Below are 19,491 nucleotides of genomic sequence, written 5' to 3'. Positions count from 1 at the left end.
GAAGAGGGTGGGGATATCGCTGAGCTCCAAGCCATGGTCTGAACCTTATCTGCTGCTGTAATACCTATCAGTGTTGATACAGATTAAAGGATTAGTCAGGATTACTGCAGGCAACCCCCCTCGCCCCAGGCAGTGAGGATGGGCATGGGTGCGGTGCAGCTCCAGCCTTCCCCTGCGCCCACAGCCCTTGGCACTGCACCCCTGGGAGAGAAGGAGCCTCTGGAATGCCTGGGGAGGAGGCTCTCCATGAGTAACAGCAGCCATGGAACATCAGCCCATCCACAAGGGAGCGAGACTGAGCTCTCTGGGAAGAAAACAAAGCTTCATCAGCCAGAATCCCAGAGGGAGTAGGGTTTGTTGTCCATACGGTTGCCTACCAACACAGCAAACCTTCACAGATCAGCCTCACCACCAGAAGAAACCATCCCACCACACTCTATCCATATCTGTCTATTCCTGCCCAGGCCCTAAGCCCTCTTTTCCTAACACAGGCATTTGTGCAGCATTGGGAAACCGCCTGGTTAAAACCTGCTTTTGATGTCGCCCAGCAGAGCTTTTAATTGGATCACTTCTGTGACCCAGTTCCCCACATGGCTGCACAAACCCTTGAGCATCAGTGTGGGAAGGGGTGGCCAAGAGCAGGCAGGACACCTCCTGGGGTAGCAGCAAAACTCCGATGACCATGCAAGGAGGCAGGAAAGATCCCACACCAACCTTAGGCTGAACATAAAACACTGTGTGGGGAAACTCTCCACTGAGATCATCACCAAATACCTGCTGGGTCCAGAGAGCTGAGACCTGAAACCTGGCTGGGCAGAAAGTGGTTCAGGACAACAGCAAGACTGGAGATCTCAAAGCAGAACAATCCCCCAGTGCTGCATCTCGTCCTCGTGTACCCTGTTCCCTTCTCCAGGCAGAAGCCATCAAACAGGAAGACCATGGCTGTGGTCTTCCCAGGGCAGCAGTAAGTGTGGCAGGACCTCACATCCCAGCCAGCCACCCAGGACAGTCTGACTCTTAAAAGACACCAGTGGAAGAAAACACAAACAAGAAAACATTTTGCCCAGGTGAAGGTTGCCCAGAGAAGTTGTGGCTGCCCCATCCCTGGAAGTGTTCAAGGCCAGTTTAGACACAGGGCTTGGAGCAATCTGGTTTAGTGGAAGGTGTCCCTACCCACGGCAGAGGGTTGGAATGAGATGGGCTTTAAGGTTGCTTCCAACCAAAACCAGTCTGTGATTCTATGAAACATCAAGGTGGCACCAAATGTGGCTCCTCCAGCTCCTTTGCTTCCGCCACCAGGAAAACTGGAGGGAACAGCAGAGGTACTGAAGCAGTCAGCCATGAAAAGACAGGCACAGACACTGGGGCAAAGTTCTGCAGAGCAGGACACCACCATTCTGAAATGAACACCTGCTAGAGCCAAACTCAACTTACGGAACCACAGAATGGTTTGGACTGGAAGGGACCTTAAAGCTCATCTCTTTCCACCTCCCACACATTCCAACTTCATAACACACTCACATCCATATACCAACATCCCACATGGATTCAGGGATGATTCTTTAGATCAACCTGCAAGCCCAAGGCAGTCTCCCTCTCCATCCTCACTCCCCCAAAACCATCTCCTCTGAAGGGTGAAGCCCAGGCAGCTGCTCTAGTCTACAGTTTCTTCCACCAGCAAAACACCACCAGGCTGCAAATGGCCCAGGCAACAATGTGGTGTCCAGTCCACAAAAAACACAAAAAATAAAAGACTCCTTCCCCTTGTGCAGAGAGGATCTGAGTAAGAGAGAGCATCAAAACCTTCACCAAACTGGTCACACTTCACTCCAAAGCACACACAATATGATCACCTCTCTGTAAGAAACAAGCTGAAGACCTGCAGTGTGGACATTCAAATAATATTTAAAAATGTCTAATTAGTTCTGCTGAAATTTTAGTTTTGGTCCAGCAGGGTTTACCCAACCAGGAACACACCAGCTGTAGAAGCTGCTCCCGGCGCTTGGGTGACCGGGGGCCACCAGCAGTAAATCTGACACTGACATCAGTAAATCTGACATCATTCCAGCCCAGCACCAGGACACAGTGATTAAACCTCTACAAATTCTTGGCCCAGGTGGAAGAGTGGCTGCTTTTGGCCCTGCTGCATCACACGCCAGCTGGAGCCCTCCAATGAGTCTCCAGAGCCAGGCTCCCCATCCTGCCCCATGACCCCAGCCAGGAGCCAGCACAGCTCCTGCCCAGCACGGATGTGTTCAGCCATCCTGGGAATGTGAGGAGCGTTGTGGGCAGAGCCACCAAGGTGTTTTATGATTATGCTTTCTGATGGTGCTGTCCAGAGTTCATGTTTCTAGAGCCAAGAGAAGCTCCTGAGGAAGGAATACACTGTCCCACTAACACAATCTCCTCCAAGTTAGTATTAGAACTGTTTATGGAGTCAAGGCTACATGAACTGGACTAAATGATCCTTGTGGCTCCCTTCCAACTTAGGATATTCTATGTGACATGACTTCAACCCTCTGCTCATGGGCTGTGGTGTCATTCCTAAGTGAGATACACAAGTCACCAGCCAAGAGGCTCAGAAAAAAGTCCTCTTACAAGCACACTTTTAATACCCTGTTAATTGTGAATTAACAAAGCTCACCCAGTACAACCATTCCTAGACACTTTGGGAGAGGCACAGGACAGCACGCAGGCAGGGCTGGATCTCATGGATCCTGCAGCAGCTCTAACTGCCCCCCAGGAAGCAGATGGCATCCAAACCATATTTTGCTTCATGGCCATGCAATTTGGGAGAACACATGCCACGTATACCTACACGTCTCGTCAGGGAAGGAGTGCAGCTCCCTGTCACTGCACAAGTTGTCAAACAAAGTCACAGCATACGGACATGTGATTTTTAGCAAAAACACTGCCAGAAGGGGGATGATGAAGGGGGCAGCGCTGAGGCTGCTGAGCTCCGCTTAGCTCGGCACTTCCCAGGTGCCGAGAGCCAAACACAACTCCAAAGTGTCACCAACCTACTTTTCAGATGGCTCTTCATACAATACCTCACGGATCATCTGTACCACACTGCCACCATCGCATCCTCAACACCTAAAGCTACACCAGCTATCAGGCTTGTTATGTCAGCTTGTCACAAGAGATGACAACCCATTCATGAGCAATCCATTGCAGGGCGCAAGGAAGACGAATGTCTGCATCAGCAGATTCCAGACTGTTCCCGTCAATCCCGACTACGTGCATGCAGATCTCTCCTCTCAAGGATTCAATCACCTCAACCACAATTTCCTGCAACCTCCCTGACCGCTATTAGATCACCTCAGGCAGCATGTGACAAACTCAAACACTCTCATGGAGAATTTATAGTCCTCCAACCCCCCAGCAGGAACGACCATCTGGAGTATTCGGGGCTTCCTGGGGTTGTTCTTCGTGCTCACCCACAAATTGTTTTACAAGACGAAGTCCCGAGAGCGGTACTTAGTCTCAAGCAAAGATTATTTTTGGCAGCTTTATCAGAACAGTTCTCACTCCCTTAACCTCTTCTTGGACGAAAGCACGTTTAGGAAAACAATCCAGATGTTGGAATATCAATAAAACAAAAAGCCGTGGTACAACAGAGTCTCAAAGAGGCCTTTACAAATAAACACAACTTGGGGGGGTTTCTGCTCAGCAACGCCAGGCCCATGCTCATAAACCAGAACTACATGCTTCTCTCCCCAGGAATCGGAAAATAAAAGCTGTTTTGGGTTACCCAGCTGCAGGACACACACGCAAGAACTGCTCCTGCAGTTCTCCTGCCCTAAATGGTCAAGCTACTCCTACCACTCCATGGATTTTTAATCAAATTTTCCAAAATAACCATTTACAGAAGGAGTTACAACAGAGCCAAACCCCAAAATGAGAAACTTGGGCTGAGAAGATGTTATGGGAAACCTGCCACCAGCTCTAAGCAAGGGGCTGGGGAGCGATGAAATCTCCCATCACAGCAGGTTTGTCCACTCCTCACACACATCTGAGTTTGAACCTAGACATCATCCACGAGGGCTTTGAACCTCAGAGCAGCATTTCTCACTCCAAAAAGCACTCACCATCCACAACTGAGCACCACTGAATCACAGACTGGTTTGGGTAGGAAGGGACCTTAAAGATCATCTCATTCTAACCCCTCCCTGCCATGGGCAGGGACACCTTCCACTAACCCAGGTTGCTCCAAGCCCCAACCAATCTGGCCTTCAACACTTCCAGGGATGGGGCAGCCACAGCTGCTCTGGACAACCTGGGCCATGGCCTCTCCACCCTCACAGCCAAGAATTTCTTCCCATCTAACCCTGCCCTCTGGCAGTGGGAAGCCATTCCCCTTTGTCTGTCCCTCCAGGCCCCTGTCCCAAATCCATTTCCAACTCTCTTGTAGCCTCTTTAGACACTGGAAGGGGCTCTAAGGTCTCCCTTCTCTAGAACTCCCAGCTCTCCACTTGCCAGATACACATCCTTTGGATGGAGCCCTGACTGGCTTTCTGGGCTATGAGCAGACATCGCCAGGTCATGTCCAATTTGTCACCCACCAATATCCCCAGGTCCTTCTCCCCAGGGTTGCACTAAATCCATTCTCCCCCAGCTTGTCCTTGTGTTTGGGATGGCCCCGGTTCAGGGGCAGGACCTTGCACTTGGCCTTGTTGAACTTCATGAGGTTCACACAGGCCCAACTCTCCAGCCTGCCAAGATCAACTTCTTGAAGAAATCCAACCATACCACAGTACTGCCCCGAACTCCAAGGCCACTATTACTATAAATTAAGCAATCTCCTCCTCCTGAGCCATGCTGGCCATCTCCAGCAGGTCTGGGATGACTGTCATCAACTACTCCCAGAGGACTCAGCCTCATTTCCAGCTGACAAGTCTCTAGCACATTGAAGAAGGCTTATTTTCCCTTTCCCCATACCCAATCGGGGGGGCAGGAACGTTAATGTGATCCCACTAAACGAGCCAGAAGAAACCCAACCCACTCGAGCCACGGCCCCGTTGTTGCCCTTTCCATTCATCGGCAATCTCAGCGTGAAGCGCGGTTGTCAGAAGATTTCTTGGGTTTCCTTAAGTTCTTCTGCCAAGTTCTGATTAAAATCCTCCTAAGTGGTTTCCTCTTTATTCCATTTCCTAGAACTGAGAAGCAAAGCGGACCTGAGGGCGGCTTTGAGTACCGGAGCTAACAGCCCCCAACACAGCCCGGCCATCCGAGTCTGCCACACCGTCTCGTTAAGATCAATGGGAAATTGAAAGCGATGCTCTTCCCATCTCCCGTATCAGACCATCAGCTCCCAGAGGAGACTGGGTTTTAATAGCCTTACTGGCTGGCCGGAGGCTGGGATCGCTCAGTTGACGGGGGCTGCCGAGGCACCTCACCGGGCGTTGCTTCAGTGCCACATCTGAAAGGAGTTCACCAGGGAGAAGAGTTCCAAAAGGCTTTTGGGCAACACACAACAGCAGAGCAGTGGGAAAGGGGCAAAGCACCGCACTGCAACACAGGTCTCCATGCCCAAAAACATCCAATTTAACAAAATTCCAGTCCCTCACCCCATCTCAACATGCTCTGCTTCATGACGGAGGCTTTTAAAGAGAAGCCAATCTCTCATCATGGGCTCATTATGCTACCGGCTTGGGAACTGCACCAGATTGGATCCTCTCCTTGCCCAGGAAAATCTGGCTGCTTCGGTGGCCCGGAGGATGAAGTTGTTGGTTTCTTGCCCAGAAACAACAGGCACTTGCAAGTCTGGTCACTCTTGTTCCTGCAGCCAAACACTGGAGATCATCAGGACACCACAAAGATGTGCTTCATCTCACCTGTCCTCTTCTCCCAGCCAGCAGTAGCCGAGGAGAGCCCCTTCCCTGCATAAAGGTGGATGCATTTGGCCCCAGGGCTCAAGCACACAGGGAGTGCTGGGTACGGAGGTGGTGCAACAGAACCCCAAAACAGCCTCTGTTCACACAAGAAAAACCAGAACAGGATCTGCTGCTGCCCTCTGCGCCAGGCCTTCTGCCTTTGCAGGGCCTCACAAGGGGAGGTGCTGACAGACCCAAGGCACTACTGAGGAGTCCACAGCCTGGAAACCCCAATGTTTCCAGTTTTCAATGCCATGCACCTCCTGGGGCTCTTGGGGGAGCGGGTAAACACTGAACCTACTTACAGAGACCAAGTGGACAGGACATACATGCTGGCCCAAGCTACCGCTGAGGGATCTATCACGAGCAACACCAATAGCTCCTGTTTTCCTGGTCTGGAGGAAACAGGAGAGAGGAACACAGGCTGCGAACCCCTCAAAAGCAGGGCCTTTTCCAGGGACATGGCTCCTCCACAAACAAACCAGGCAGTAAGATGGCAGAGCCGTGGCACGTTTGCTCATCCCCAGGCTGGGGTGTGGTTTCACATGCAGCCGTGGCTTTTTTGATGCAAGATCCAGACCCGGTCCAAGAGTTGAACCACCCACCTGGTTACCAAGGGGCTTCAACTTTTCCCCCAGGTCAGGGCAGCTCTGCTCGGGGCCACAGGGGTTCAATCAAAAGGCTGGTCTCCTTCAAAGGGACGTTCATCGCTCAGCCCCTCCTGCTCCCTCACCTTGCCCACAAAGCAGAGCACTAAGCCAGCCTGCAAAACCATAAAACACTAAATACCCAAAGAGTTCCTGCACCTTGAAATGCTAATGCTGAGCAAAGAAAGAAACCTTCCAGTCAGCAAACCAGCTCTGTGATACATAGACATAGTTGCCTTCCTCCCCGCTCCAAGAGAGAACAGTAAACAGCCCTGGAAATCCTAAAAGGCCATTCTGTGTACAAGGCATCCCATAGATCTGCTGATCTCTCCCATGCCCAGGTAGGAGAGGCTTTACCAGCATGGACGAGCTCTGCCAGATGACAGTCACCACCTCAAAGAGCTGCCAGGTACCAAGCCATCCTCTCCTTACAGGATCCTTTCAGCCCTGGAAAACAATTTCCCCTGGCCCCTGAGCACACACAGACTGGACCTGGTGCTCACCTGTTCTTCCAAGCTTTCCTCACTCAGCTACAGTACTGACATCCTCCCTTCTCTCCTGTGTAATCACAAAGGCTGGAGAAGACCTCCAAGACCAAGTCCAACCATTAACTCAGCACCACTCTGTTCATCACCAAACCACATCCCCAAGTGCCACATCCACACACCTTTCAAACACTTCCAGGGATGGAGAGTCCACTGCTTCCCTGGGCAGCATATTCTAATGCCTGAGCACCCTTTCAGTGAACCCTTTCTTTGCTCCCTTCTCCTTGTAAAAGGCATCTCTTCCCTATGCAGTGGTGGTCAAGAGGACACAGAAGCACAGACCTGGGTTCACTGTCTCACCAGGGAGGGTGGGTCAGGATCCCAAGCTGGCAGGGTAGCACCAGCTGGAAACACTCACTTGGAGCTGATGTAGTCACATCAGCTCTCAGCATGCACCGTGCTCCATGTGGGACCATGAGGACATCACAGCCCCCCTGCCACACCACGCCAGTGATGGAGCATCCCAGCACCAACACCAGCTGTAGTGGTACCGATTCTTTTTGGGATGGCCTCCCCTTTCAGACAACACATGATTCCACTGGCCACCATCCACAGACAAGCTGCCAGGTGGATGCAGCTCTCCCTCCTCCAGCCCCCTCAGAACCCACCACCAAGCCCCAGCTCCAGGCTCCTTTTTTGAGGGCTTAGCCCAGCTTTTGTGGCCACCAGCCACGCGGTTCAAACACACCACAGCCATCTGTTAAACAGCTGAGCCAGGCCGTTCTGGTGCAGGAGGCAGTGTACCTGCATCCCAACAAGCGGAGGAAGGGACGGGGGGGCGAGCGAGGGGAGTCTGGGAAGGGCGTTCGTTTGCATAACACCTGGGGAAAATATCACAACACTGCATTTCCATGGCTAATTGGGGGAACGAGCGAGCTTCCTGGAATGAAATTACTGTCTGTCTTGGGAAAAAAAAATAAACCAAAAACACAGTGCCACAACCACAGGATTTGTAGCTGCAATGGTGTCTTCTGCACCTGGAGCACCCAGTGCTCTCCCCTACAAAGCCCATGCTCACACCTAACAGGGGAGCATCCAATCCATGTAGAAGATGGGGGAAACCGAGGCACAGAGACTCCAGCATTTGCATTAAGGGAGGGCAGTCCTGAGCCCAGATGGGTCCTCTTGCTTCCTCAGCACTGGATAAAATGCACTTTTGAGTTTTATCACATTCCATCCCCTCAATGGGATGTAAAACATGGCGACCTCCATGTCCCAACCAGAATTCCAGCTCAGCTCTGCAGAGTGGGCATGCTCTGTGCACTGTTCATTATGACACATTTCAAGATACCCCAAGTGCATTAGGGTCAGACAATATTTTAGAATAAATCTAGACATCCCCAGTGTCAAGCACAGGGGAAATGTCAGCAGATATGAATACATGCCTTTACCACACCATACAAAAGCTCTGTAGTAGCACTCTCCTGCAAAGGGATTTGTCCTGCCCACAGAATGCTGAGATGGAGCTGGCAAGGTTCAGCCAGTGAGGCAGGGGGCACAGGGGGAGAGGAGGGATGGTGAGCACGGGCACCACATGCCTTCTTGGGTTAAGCAGTGCTGGTCAAAGCCACTGTGAGCCCTGCAAGAGGCCAGTGAATCTCTAACCCTCACACCACAGCATGACCCTGGCAAAGCCCCTGTTCCCAGCCCCAGGTGCCACCACCACTGCTTGTGCCCCCAACTCCAGCCCCAGGTGCCACCACCATTGCTCATGCCCCCACCCATCCTAGCTCACCCGCCCATGCCAGCCCACAACCTGAGCTCACCCCAGAAAACCCCGAGCGCGTTTATTTACATCAGATCAGTTCCCTGATCTGGTCCGTGGGCAGGAATGAGTAACAGGGACAGGAATATCTTGAGCAGATGTTGTCACCAAATACAACATATCGTCAGGCTGCTGGTGGCTTTAAATCATTCCGGAGCCTGGCAGTTGCTTCCCAGCCCTGGGCTGCTCTCCCAGCTGCTGGCTCAGCTCTGAGCCCTGGGGTGGCTCCTCTTGCACCCGATGAGGAATCGAGCTCCAGGCGCTGGTTACCACAAGGTAGTAACGTCACAAAGTCACCCCAGAAGTCCACTGTGATTACCACTGCCTTTTCTCCTTCCCGCCTTCAGCTCTGGGGATTTGGGTGCCCTCTTGTCCAGCACCTCTCCGGGGTTGCCTGCACACAAGGATTCACAGGAAAGATGGATTTCACAGCTCCAGCCCAAAGCATCCTCAAGAGCAGCAGCAGAGCAACGCAGCACTGTGAAAGCAACGGCACAGAAGACGCCATAGCTGCAGAAAACAGGGAAAAGGCAGCGAATCCCCAGCCAAGCAGCCTTTAAAAGCAGAGGAGGGGGAATGCAGGCAGCACTGAGCTCTGCAGCCCTTTCCCGCGGCCTCCCTGGCTGCCTGCTGGAGGAGCAGCTTTGCTCATTAGCGGGTTATTCCTGGCACACTCCCCCCGCATCAGCTCCCCGGCAGGGCCGCGGGAGCAGCTCGCCGGGTTTTGAAGCCTTCGGGGTCCAAGCACTCCAGAGGCGCAAATCTTCCTTTAAAGAAATCTCCCTCAGCAGATAAATGGTGCTGGGTAACTGGGGTCATTAGGCTAATGAGCAGCCACCGCCAGCCTGGAAGCAAAGCAAAAAACACCACAGAGTCTACCCGAGCCCCTTAGCCTCCAAATCTGACCCGTCTCCAGCAGTTCCCATTGCCCTCGGAGGAAGAATCAGGTCCGTGAGTCAGCAGGATCAATCACCCGCAGGCCTTGCCATCAGAATCTCTAATCAAAGCACTGGGGGAGCGGATTCACAGGTCTCTTGCGCCAAGGAAGCAGAGAAGGGGCCGTCCCCCCTCTCTGTCACCCCCTCGTTAGCACAGTGTCGTTCTGCTCTCACGGTGTCATTCCACTCTCACGCTTCAGGAGCAGGGAGATGTTTTCTCCGCTTTCTCAGTGCTGCTCCATTTCCCGTCACCGTGTCCTTGACGGGGAGCCGTATGTCCTGCTCCCGCTCCAGTGGAGATGGGGCCGCATTTTGGCACCACGACCAATTCACTGGGATACGGCAACACCGACGGGTCGGGCGTCAAAGCTAACTCAGCCCTTTAGTCCTTCCTAACACTGCCAGTTGGGAAAGCAACCAGGGAGAGATGCAATTTTCCCTTTGTAAAGCCTTCAGAGGTGGGATCAGCTGGAACTCCCAGCCTGCTACATCCAGCGGTTATAAAAAAAAATCCCACATATAAATAACCTCTCAGCAGGAGCCAAAACTCCAGGACTAACCCCATGGTTTGAAGTGAACGAGGCCAATTTCCTCCTTTGTAGCTCTTGACACATGTTGGCTGCGTGCCCCCTTCTTGCCTTGTTCCTGGAGCAGAAGGCTCCAGGCAGCGGGACTGGGGACGATAAGGAAACGAGCAGTGTCATTCCCAAGGCCTCCCAACACAGCCCTGTCAGCAGCTCTGGAGGGATCTGATTCCAGTATGGCTGGAGAAAAGGAACCACAGTGAGCGGAGCAGGCAAGAGCCGGCAGCTGCCTGCACCCCCCTGCACCTCCCTGGGCTGCCAATGTCACTCTGGCTGCCGTTCCCTGGAAAGAGCTGAGTCCTGGGGAGTAAGGGGTGGGAAACGGTTTCTCCCCGGGGTTTTCTGTACAAACAGGTCCCTACCCAAGTGCTGGGCTTCCAGGGTGTCCTAAAAATCCCTCTGGAAAATGAAGCACAGGGTGAACACCAGCTCTGAAGGGATGGATGGAGCCAGTTTTGGAGGATCTCTAAAGCAGCAATTGTTTTTACCAAAACACCTCCACTGGGAGCTTCTCCACCCAAACTCTGGCCCCAAGAAAAGGAACCCCTTATCAGTCAAAATCCCAAGCACGTCTTCAAAGCACAAGGCTGGAACCAGCCCACAATTTCCCATCCTGGCTCTGCCCCACATCAAGAAATGTCCCTAAAAGAGTTTACGTCCATCTCCTGTTGGGCTTGGACCCAGCAGAACTACCGGGAGATCTCACCTCTTCAAGTTGGAGTCACTCAAGCACCCCACACCCCAATCCTCACCGTTGCATCCACCACCAAACCTCATCCCTTCCCCCAAAAATGGAAAAAGGGCTAAAAAAAGGTAATTGTGCTTTGATTCTAGGTAAAGGATTCATGGGAGGACGCCTGGGGATCCATTCCACATCCTGCTCAGGCAACAGGACCAGCACTGGAGACACCACGCAGGTGCATGTCCCTGAGTTAGAGGAAGAAGGATCACAAAGGTGACACCAAAGCCACACTGCAAACTGCCAGACAAGCCAGTGGCAGCAAGAAGAACCCAGGGATGTATTTTTGGGGAACATTTCTTTTTTGGTAGCTGCCACTTGGCACGGTGTGACCACCCACCCCCTCCCCTGTCACGCTCTCCTCCCACAGAGCCACAAGTACATTTTCACACCAGCTTTGGGGTCCAGCCACTGCAGTGCCCCCTCCCACTTACAATGTCCCCTCACCACTGCGCCACCCATAGCAGGGATCTTTACTTTGAGCACACTCAGGGCATAACCATGTTGTGTCCAGGGGGAAATTCAGGGGAAAAAATGCACCAGCAGCTTTCACCCCCTCTCCCACAGAGGGACACGACCGAATTCACCCTCCTGGCTGCCCGAAACCGCAGCGTTCGTGACCCAGAGAGGCTTTTCAGAAGAGCAGAGTCTCCAGCGGCTTCTGTTTGCCTTTCCCTTGTTTGCAGCAGCGTCGCATCTGGACGCTCGTCAGAAGAGGAGGAAAAAAAACACCCCCTCCCTCCTCCTGCTGAACAACCTCTCAATCAAAACAAAGCCGAAGCGGCAGCCAAGAGCTGGGAGGCTCTTTTGTTTAATGCTCAACATCCCCTGGCCGGCCCGGCGTGCCCAGGAGCGGGTGCAGGGGCCACGGCCCGGGCAGCGAGGTGGGTGCAGAGCTGGCGACCGAGCGCCCACCGCCGCAGCCACCGGGCCCCGGGGCCAGCTCGGCCCTGCCACGGCAGCCGGTGGGGCAGGGACTGCACAGCGGGCGCTGCTCCTCCGTGCACGGCCATTTTGCTGAGCGTGGCTGCTCGCAGAGAGCTGCCGTTCCCTCCCAAACACCACTATTCCCCCAGACCAAACCCCCATCGCCAATAGCCCAGGGACTGATCCAGCCTCCGGTCCCCACACTCTGGTCATGGGTCTGTCAGCACAAGCTCTTTTCTCTGCCTGGTGCAAGAAGTATTAAGCTTCCATTGCTGACCCCCCAAATATCTTTTGGGGCTCCAAGAAGCTGCCCAGGCACCAACCACAGCCTGAGGTAAACTCGTGTGAGGTGCTCAGCCCATCCCAGAGTCCCTGGAAGGTCTCAGCAGGGTTATTGCCAGTGGGTTTCATCACAATCAGCCCCCATCCCTGGAGAAGTTACCACTTGTGCCCCAACACACTGATGGCATCAGGTTCGAGGAGAGCATGTAACGGGCCATTTGGGATATTCAGTTCCTGAAGTTTCACTCTGGGAAGCAGTAACCAGAGGAGCCATGGGGGTCACACTGGCAAAACAAATTCCATTAAACCCATGGGCCACATCCACAGGCTTCATCGCTGCGATGTCAGACATGGGAGTAAGGGTGACCTCGCCTATGGACATGGCACCACAGAGCACTGGCTGACATGGAAGGGTATCTGAAAGAACCGACAGCAAAGCTCCTTCCTACACCCTGCAAAGACTTGAGGGCTGCCAAACCCTACAGTGAGATACTAGAAGAGCACAAAAGCAGAAGCAGAGGCAAGTAGGGTGAGCTGGCTGGGGCATGAACTGGCTGGGGCACCAAAGCACCTCATCAAGTCAAAACACTCCCTGCTAAAGTGTTCATTAATCCAGCCATGGAGATACAACAGAACCTCCTGGCTGAAGATGCCAAGCTCAGCACACACCTACAGACAAGGAAGTCACCTACCCTGGGCTGAAGCCAGTGGAGGGACAGACAGTCTCCCTTCATCCACAGATGGAGACCAGCTTCCCTGCCCAGAACGGAAGAGGGAGCAGCACAGGGTTAAGCAGAGGACAAGCTGACGGAGTCCAAAGGTTGGGCTGAGTCATGTTGTGGCCGTTCCTGTTTCAGTCTGAGCAAGTTTCTCGCTTCCCAGGCAGGGTTTGTTGCCAGGCCAGAATGAACCTGTCCCCTTCATCCCCTCGATGCACTGCCTGGAGGAGTGTCCCTCCCACAGCCAGCATGTACCTCCGTTCTTCACTTCTCCTTTGGACTCCACATGCAGTTTTTAGGGCACCTCCACAGTTTTTAGGAGACAGGATGAGCCAAATGCCATATCCCCCATCACCACGTCCCCCATTGTACCCCCTCTGTCCTCCACCCTGTCCCAGGCATCTGCCCAGCCTCAGGCTCTTCCTCAAGAAACAAAACTGTCTTCCCACCCCTTGCCATGCAGACACCTTTCTTCTCCTCGCCCACGGCTTTCCCGACCCAAAGGAAGCCATCCAGCTACCCCCAGGAGGCTGATGAAACACAGTCAATGATTCCTAAGTGCAAATGCAACACATGTTCCTGCAGATCCAGACATCAAATCCCTTCTCAAAACAAGGATCAGCCCTCCAAGGTGAGCACTCACTGAGGTGGTTGTGCCTGAATATAAACAAGTAAAATGGCAGAACTTTCCTCACAGGGTATCAGCATGGAGATGACAGAACAGTTTGGGTTGGAAGGGACATTAAAGATCATCCTGTTCCATCCCCTGCTGTGGGCAGGGACACCTTCCACTAGGTTGCTCCAAGCCCCGTCCAACCTGGCCTTCCAACACTTCCAGGGATGGGGCAGCCACAGCTGCTCTGGACAACCTGCGCCAGGGCCTCACCACCTTCACAGCCAAGAATTTCTTCCCAATGTCCCATCTAACCCTGCCCTCTGGCAGTGGGAAGCCATTCCCCCTTCACCTGTCCCTCCATGTCCTTGTCCAAATTCCCTCTCCAGCTCTCTTGGAGCCCCTTTAGACACTGGAAGGGGCTTTAAGGTCTCCCTGGAGCTTCTCTTCCCCAGGCTCAACACACCCAGCTCTCCCAGCCTGGCTCCACAGCAGAGGGGCTCCAGCCCTTGGAGCAGCTCCGTGGCCTCCTCTGGACTCACTCCAGCAGCTCCATGTCCTTCTTATGCTGGTGCCCCAGAGCTGGAGGCAGCTCTGCAGGTGGGGTCTCACCTGAGCAGGGCAGGGGGGCAGAATCCTCCCGCCTCTGCTGCCCACACTGTGGGACCAGCCCAGCAGACAGGGAGTTTCTGGGTGCCAGCTCACAAGGCTGGGGCATGTCCAGCTCCTCCTCCACCAACACCCCACCTCCATTTTACCCCTCCAGCTGCAGAGGATTTCTGCAGTTGCATTAGTGAAAGAAATAAATCTTTGATAGTAACAGTACAGCAAGTCATGCAGGGTACGACCCAAGGTCCAGCCAGCTCCAGTGCTGCCTGTGACAGCGGCCAACACAAATGGCTATGATGGAATGTAACAGCCAAGCACGTTGAAATACTTCCCAAACCACTTCCCAAGCTCCTGTCCTCCTCATGCTTTTCCCAAGCAAAAAAGACATTGTTCTGTACAAACCCTGATGGGCTTCTCCTCCACAAACACACCAAGTGCCCCAGAGCACTGGCGGACTTTCACCATCCATAGTTTTTAGCAGCAACATTCCAGTCCATCATGTAGAACAGCATCTGCTGCTCTTCCTGGTTTCATTCACTCTGGTTCCACTGCCAGAACAGACAAGGGAACAACACATCATCTCCACACCACTCCTGAATTTTACAGGCTTCAGTCACCTGCCCCAGGGTCTTCCTCTCAAGTGGATATAGCCCCAAGCCATTTAGCAGCCCTTGTCCTAGAGCCATCCCATGGCTAACCATCTCCACCACTCTTCTCTCTATACATGCTCCCCAACAAAACCCTAGCCTCAGAATCTCTCCCAACTCCACTGTGCCCTCCCCTATCCTGGTGCCTGCACTGTGATCCCCACACTAAAGCAGAAATCCTCCTGGGAGCCGCCAGCTGCAGACAAAGCAATATGCACCCCAATGCTGCTCAGCCACTCTACCAACCCCAGCAAATGTTGATGGCAACAGGGCCGAGCCATCCCAAACACACATGCTTATGATGCTCACCCCATGTGCGGCAAACATGTGGCTCCACAGGCACACTCTGGAGACACCCGTGTGCAGCTGGCACAAAGGAGAGCACAGACCTCCACATGCTCAAAGTTTTCCCCATTTACCCACAGAACTCCAAAATCTTCCCCATTTACCCATCAGCCACTGTGATTACTGAGAAACAAGAAAAGAGTCCCAAAATGGCCATGTCCAGCCATGCAGCCACCCAGAGCCCAGCACCACCTGGACAGATAGCCACTCACCCTGTAGGTCATGTGCCACTGGTGGGGTTTTTTGTGCCCTTGGTGACCTGGAAGAGCAGCTTGGCCAGCTCTGCATCGCTGCCGCATGTCAGCAGAGGAGCAACACAACAAACATCACCCACAGACCTGGCTGGCCCGGGCTGGATCATCACCACCCATGGGACAGAGCCCACGTACCATCGGCAGCTCCAGGAACAAGGCGGTGACTCCTGTCAGCCCTGCTCCTTGTGCTCACCCACGAGCCCATGCAGATCCCACACTCACTGACACATTAAGGGATCCTTCTCTGCACATGATGCAACCAGAGAGAAATAAATTCCTCCAGGGGCTGCAGGGAGCCTTGCCACTCAAGGGGAAGCCAGCGGGACACAGAGCACAGTGGCCCACAGAAGCCATGTGTCCCATTGGGAGCTGGAGCTCAGCACCAGGACATCACCTTGACTGCAGAGTGACAGAGGCCAGAGAGGCCTGGACCCACTGGCACAGCCACAGCACCAAAGAAACCAAATCCCAGAGGGCACAGCAGGATGGTACCCGGAGCACAGTGGTTGCAGGTGATTTGCTGACACACAGTTCCCAGCAGCCAGGCACAGCTTGACAGTGCCATTCCATCGCCACGTCCAGACACCGGCACATCACATGGCCAAACCACCTTCACACCAGAACCAGCAGGCACCAGCCATCACCAGTGTTGGTCCCAGCAGTACCAGACACATGGTCCCATTCCCTTGCCACCCACAGCAGGACATCCTGGTACAGGAGCAGCAATGTCACCCACACCCTGACACCTTTCTTACCTTCTCCGATTTCACCTTCTTCAGCTGCCGGCACTCACTTTCCCCATCCTCCAGCTCCGACTTAACTCCCAAGGGATTGAGCGCAGCTCCCGTGTCAATAGCTATACTCCCAAGCTGCTCGGCAGCAGCAGGCTCTGTCCCCTGGCCCCCATCATACTGTCCCACCCTCACTGCCAGGGCCAGGGGCTGCAGCACGCTGGACTCCTTCTCCACCGCAGCCCCTGCACCCTCACTCCTTTCCTTCTTGCTTTTGGATGAGCCACCCTCCTTCTCTTTCTTGGAGCCGGCCACGCTGCGAGACGCCTTGGCCGACTTCTCCGAGCCCTTCGGGGTGACGGCAGGCACCAAACCACCTGAGTTCGCGCCATCCCCAGAGCGTCCTTGAGCCTCCTTCTTGCCACCAGCTCCCTCACTGGGAGTGAACAGGGAGGACCCCGGGGTCGGCTTCCCACTGTCCTTGCCAGTCTTGCTCCTTTTTGACTTGGATTTGCCCTCCTTGCCCTGAGGGCCCGGCACTGGGCTCACAAACTTGATGTTATCCGGTAGCGTCGCCACTGCGTTGGGTGCCGGGAGCCCCACCTCCTTGGAGCCCGACATTTCCAATTTCTGCTGATCCTTCTCCAAATCAGCGTCCAGGTCAATGATGAGATTCCCTACACCAATGTCCCACTCATCCCCGCTGTCGTACGTCTCAACCGGGTTCGCATCAATTCCTTTCCCTCCGGAAGCTCCGCTGCTCAAGGACATCTTAGAGTTAACAACCCCTCACGATTCAAGGCTCTTCCCTGTCTCCACGCCCTGGGGGTCACCTACGTCCTTGGGGGGCTTCCAGTGGTCGGGGTCTGCCCAGGTGACGGCATCGCTGCTGGAAGGGAAAGCAAAGAAAACAAGGTTACACACGAAGAGCCACAGGCAGGCAGATCTGCCTTCATTGGCAGTTGCACCTGCAGCCAGGAGAGATCCGGGCAGGGTGAAACCCCCAACCTCCCAAATCTCCCCTCGCAGAATCCTCCTGCCATCCCCCAGGCTGGGGCTGCTCGGCAGCTGCCCCCACAGCAGCAGCCATCTGGCACCGGTCCTCGATCAATACCAGCCCTGGCAGGTCGCGGCTCTCGGCTCCAACAAGACATTACTCACACGTTTCCCCACTCGCCATTTCCCTCTGAATTATCGAGCGCTGCCCCTGGGAGGGAGAATTGATTCCTCTCCTGCCGATGCCACCCGGAGGGAGGGCTCCTCTCCACACCAGCCTTGCTGTGAGGGACGAGAGCCGCTCGCCAGGGAAGCAGAGTGCCTCAGTGGGAAATAAATCCCAGGCTTCAGAGTGCTTGTGACACTTGGGAGGCATCAGAGCAGTCGACAAAGGCCAAATCGCAGTGGGAAGCACAGGGTTCCCATCCCACACCTCCGGGCAGCACAACACAGCACCCGGATTTGGGATGTTTACCACCATCACCTCCAGAATAAGCTTCCAATGGGAAACCAAGACACAATTGTACAAGTACCCAGTGTTAACTGGGAAGTGGGGGCTCAGCCCTACCTGCCCACGCCACAGCTGACCCCTGTGAGCCCAAAATATCTCCTCCCAGCTTCCCAGCCCCTCACCCCCAGAGGGAAACAAAAAAAGACACCCACGCGCAACCTGACACAGCTACAGAGTTGTGGCAATTACCCGACGAGACATAATTAACACATGTAACAGCTTCTTCCCAGCACCATCCAGCCGGGCGCCTGCGCTCCAGAACCCTTAAGAAATCCTTGACCACCCATTTGGATGAGGCTCCTCTCCAGGAGCACTGTCCTCCCCTTCCCCACCAAGCTCCGAGCCTGCTGGTTCCTGGTACTATTTACAAGCAACACTTCAAAAACAGGTGACTTGAAGAGAAATGAGAAGGGAAGGGGAAAAAAAACCACACACACACACAAATTTCTTCAAACCCCAGCAGGCAGGAGCCTGGAAAGCAGCTTCACGGTGCGTTTCCAGAGATGCAAACACTGTAAAAATGCCAGGGATTCTTTCATCAGCCAGGCTGCCGCAGCCAGACCATTTTCCATCTGCTCCCCACAGCATCCTCGGCTCTGTACAGCTAATAATCCGCTCTCTGACAGGTCATTACGGAGATTTTTAACCCTAGGAGCTGGGGGCTTGCGTGCAAGCTGGAAATGAAAAGCACTGACCTCTCATTTCAGCAGCGGGGAAAGTGCCGAATCAGGATATCACTTTGTGCACCGGAGTCACTAACGGCTTCCCAAAGCTGCCCTGCGTGTTTCTACTATTACCTCCTCCTCGTCTTCCTGCCCCAGGACCTGCTCCCCAGTCCCAAGCCAAGGTGTCCAGCCCAACCCCATCAACCTGTCTCTTCGGAGCCTCTCTCCAAACCACCAGTGGGGCCAGCAATTGGCAGCGACCACCTCACCTCTGCATGGCACAGCCATCTCTCTGTGCCATGGATCTACAACAATCCCTTTGTGCAGATGGGCAAAGATGGTAACAAGACGGACGAACCAGATTTTTGGCTCGTAACAGCCCCTTCCCAGCCCTAAGCTGAGGCATGGAATCCAGGAACAACCCCAGTGGACAGGTGGACACAGCGCTGATGCGCAGGACCAACACACAGGAGCTGCTGGGAGAGGATGAGGCTCAGTCTCCAAATCCAAGAATTGCCAACCCAAGGTTGGAGCAGGCAAAGGGTCACGGCCAGCTCGGATCAGAAGGACAAAGGACAAGGATCTGACCTCATAGCGGCAGAAAAGCAATGGACAATCCACAGGGTTGTACTGCGACAGGCACAGAATCTACCGCTCCATGCAACAACTCCACGATGCCAGCTCAGCCGGCTCTCCGCTCCCACCAGGGAATTCACCTTGCTGTTCCAAACGTGCAGATACACACGCACACACATCTCCATAAATATTATTTATACATGTGGAATAAGGAGAGCAGATGAGCGGGACTTGGGTCTGAAACTCTGCAAGCAGCAGCAGTTTTTGCCAATTCCTACCACAACAAAAGGAAGAAGGAGCCCAGAAGTCCACTGAGTCCTAGGCAATTAGAGAGCTAGGAACAATCAAAGGGTTAGAAAACAAGAGGAGCAAAAACCCTCACCCTACAGAGGAGGCGCCGAGGGAGCCCAGGCTCTGCTAATGCAGAGGGAAGGGAATCACAAACAGGACGGACAGGAACAAGTTGGATTGGCAGGAGCCGGGGGAAGGCTCCTCATGCCAAGAGCAGGGCAGGGAGCTCAT

General features: G+C 54.0%; 1 protein-coding gene across 3 annotated transcripts in view; it reads right to left on the bottom strand.

Moving 5' to 3' along the window:
* Positions 1-19,491, bottom strand: part of ZNF609 (zinc finger protein 609) — a 61,425-nt gene that overhangs the window by 30,347 nt on the left and 11,587 nt on the right. For 2 of the 3 annotated variants that reach the window (XM_051796381.1, XM_051796380.1), the window contains one exon: positions 16,246-17,110. In XM_051796381.1, coding sequence (XP_051652341.1) covers positions 16,246-16,992 — 747 coding nt within the window. In that variant the 5' untranslated portion in view covers positions 16,993-17,110. Of the gene's footprint in view, positions 1-16,245; positions 17,111-19,491 lie in introns of those variants that run through there. The other variant, XM_051796382.1, reaches the window with a different exon arrangement.

Source organism: Manacus candei, unplaced genomic scaffold (assembly GCF_025592945.1).
Source record: "Manacus candei isolate 608988 ecotype Guabito, Panama unplaced genomic scaffold, ASM2559294v1 h1tg000046l, whole genome shotgun sequence".
NCBI lineage: Eukaryota > Metazoa > Chordata > Aves > Passeriformes > Pipridae > Manacus > Manacus candei.
The sequence above is the reverse complement of the archived record's forward strand: the minus strand, read 5'-3'. Positions and strand labels throughout refer to the sequence as shown.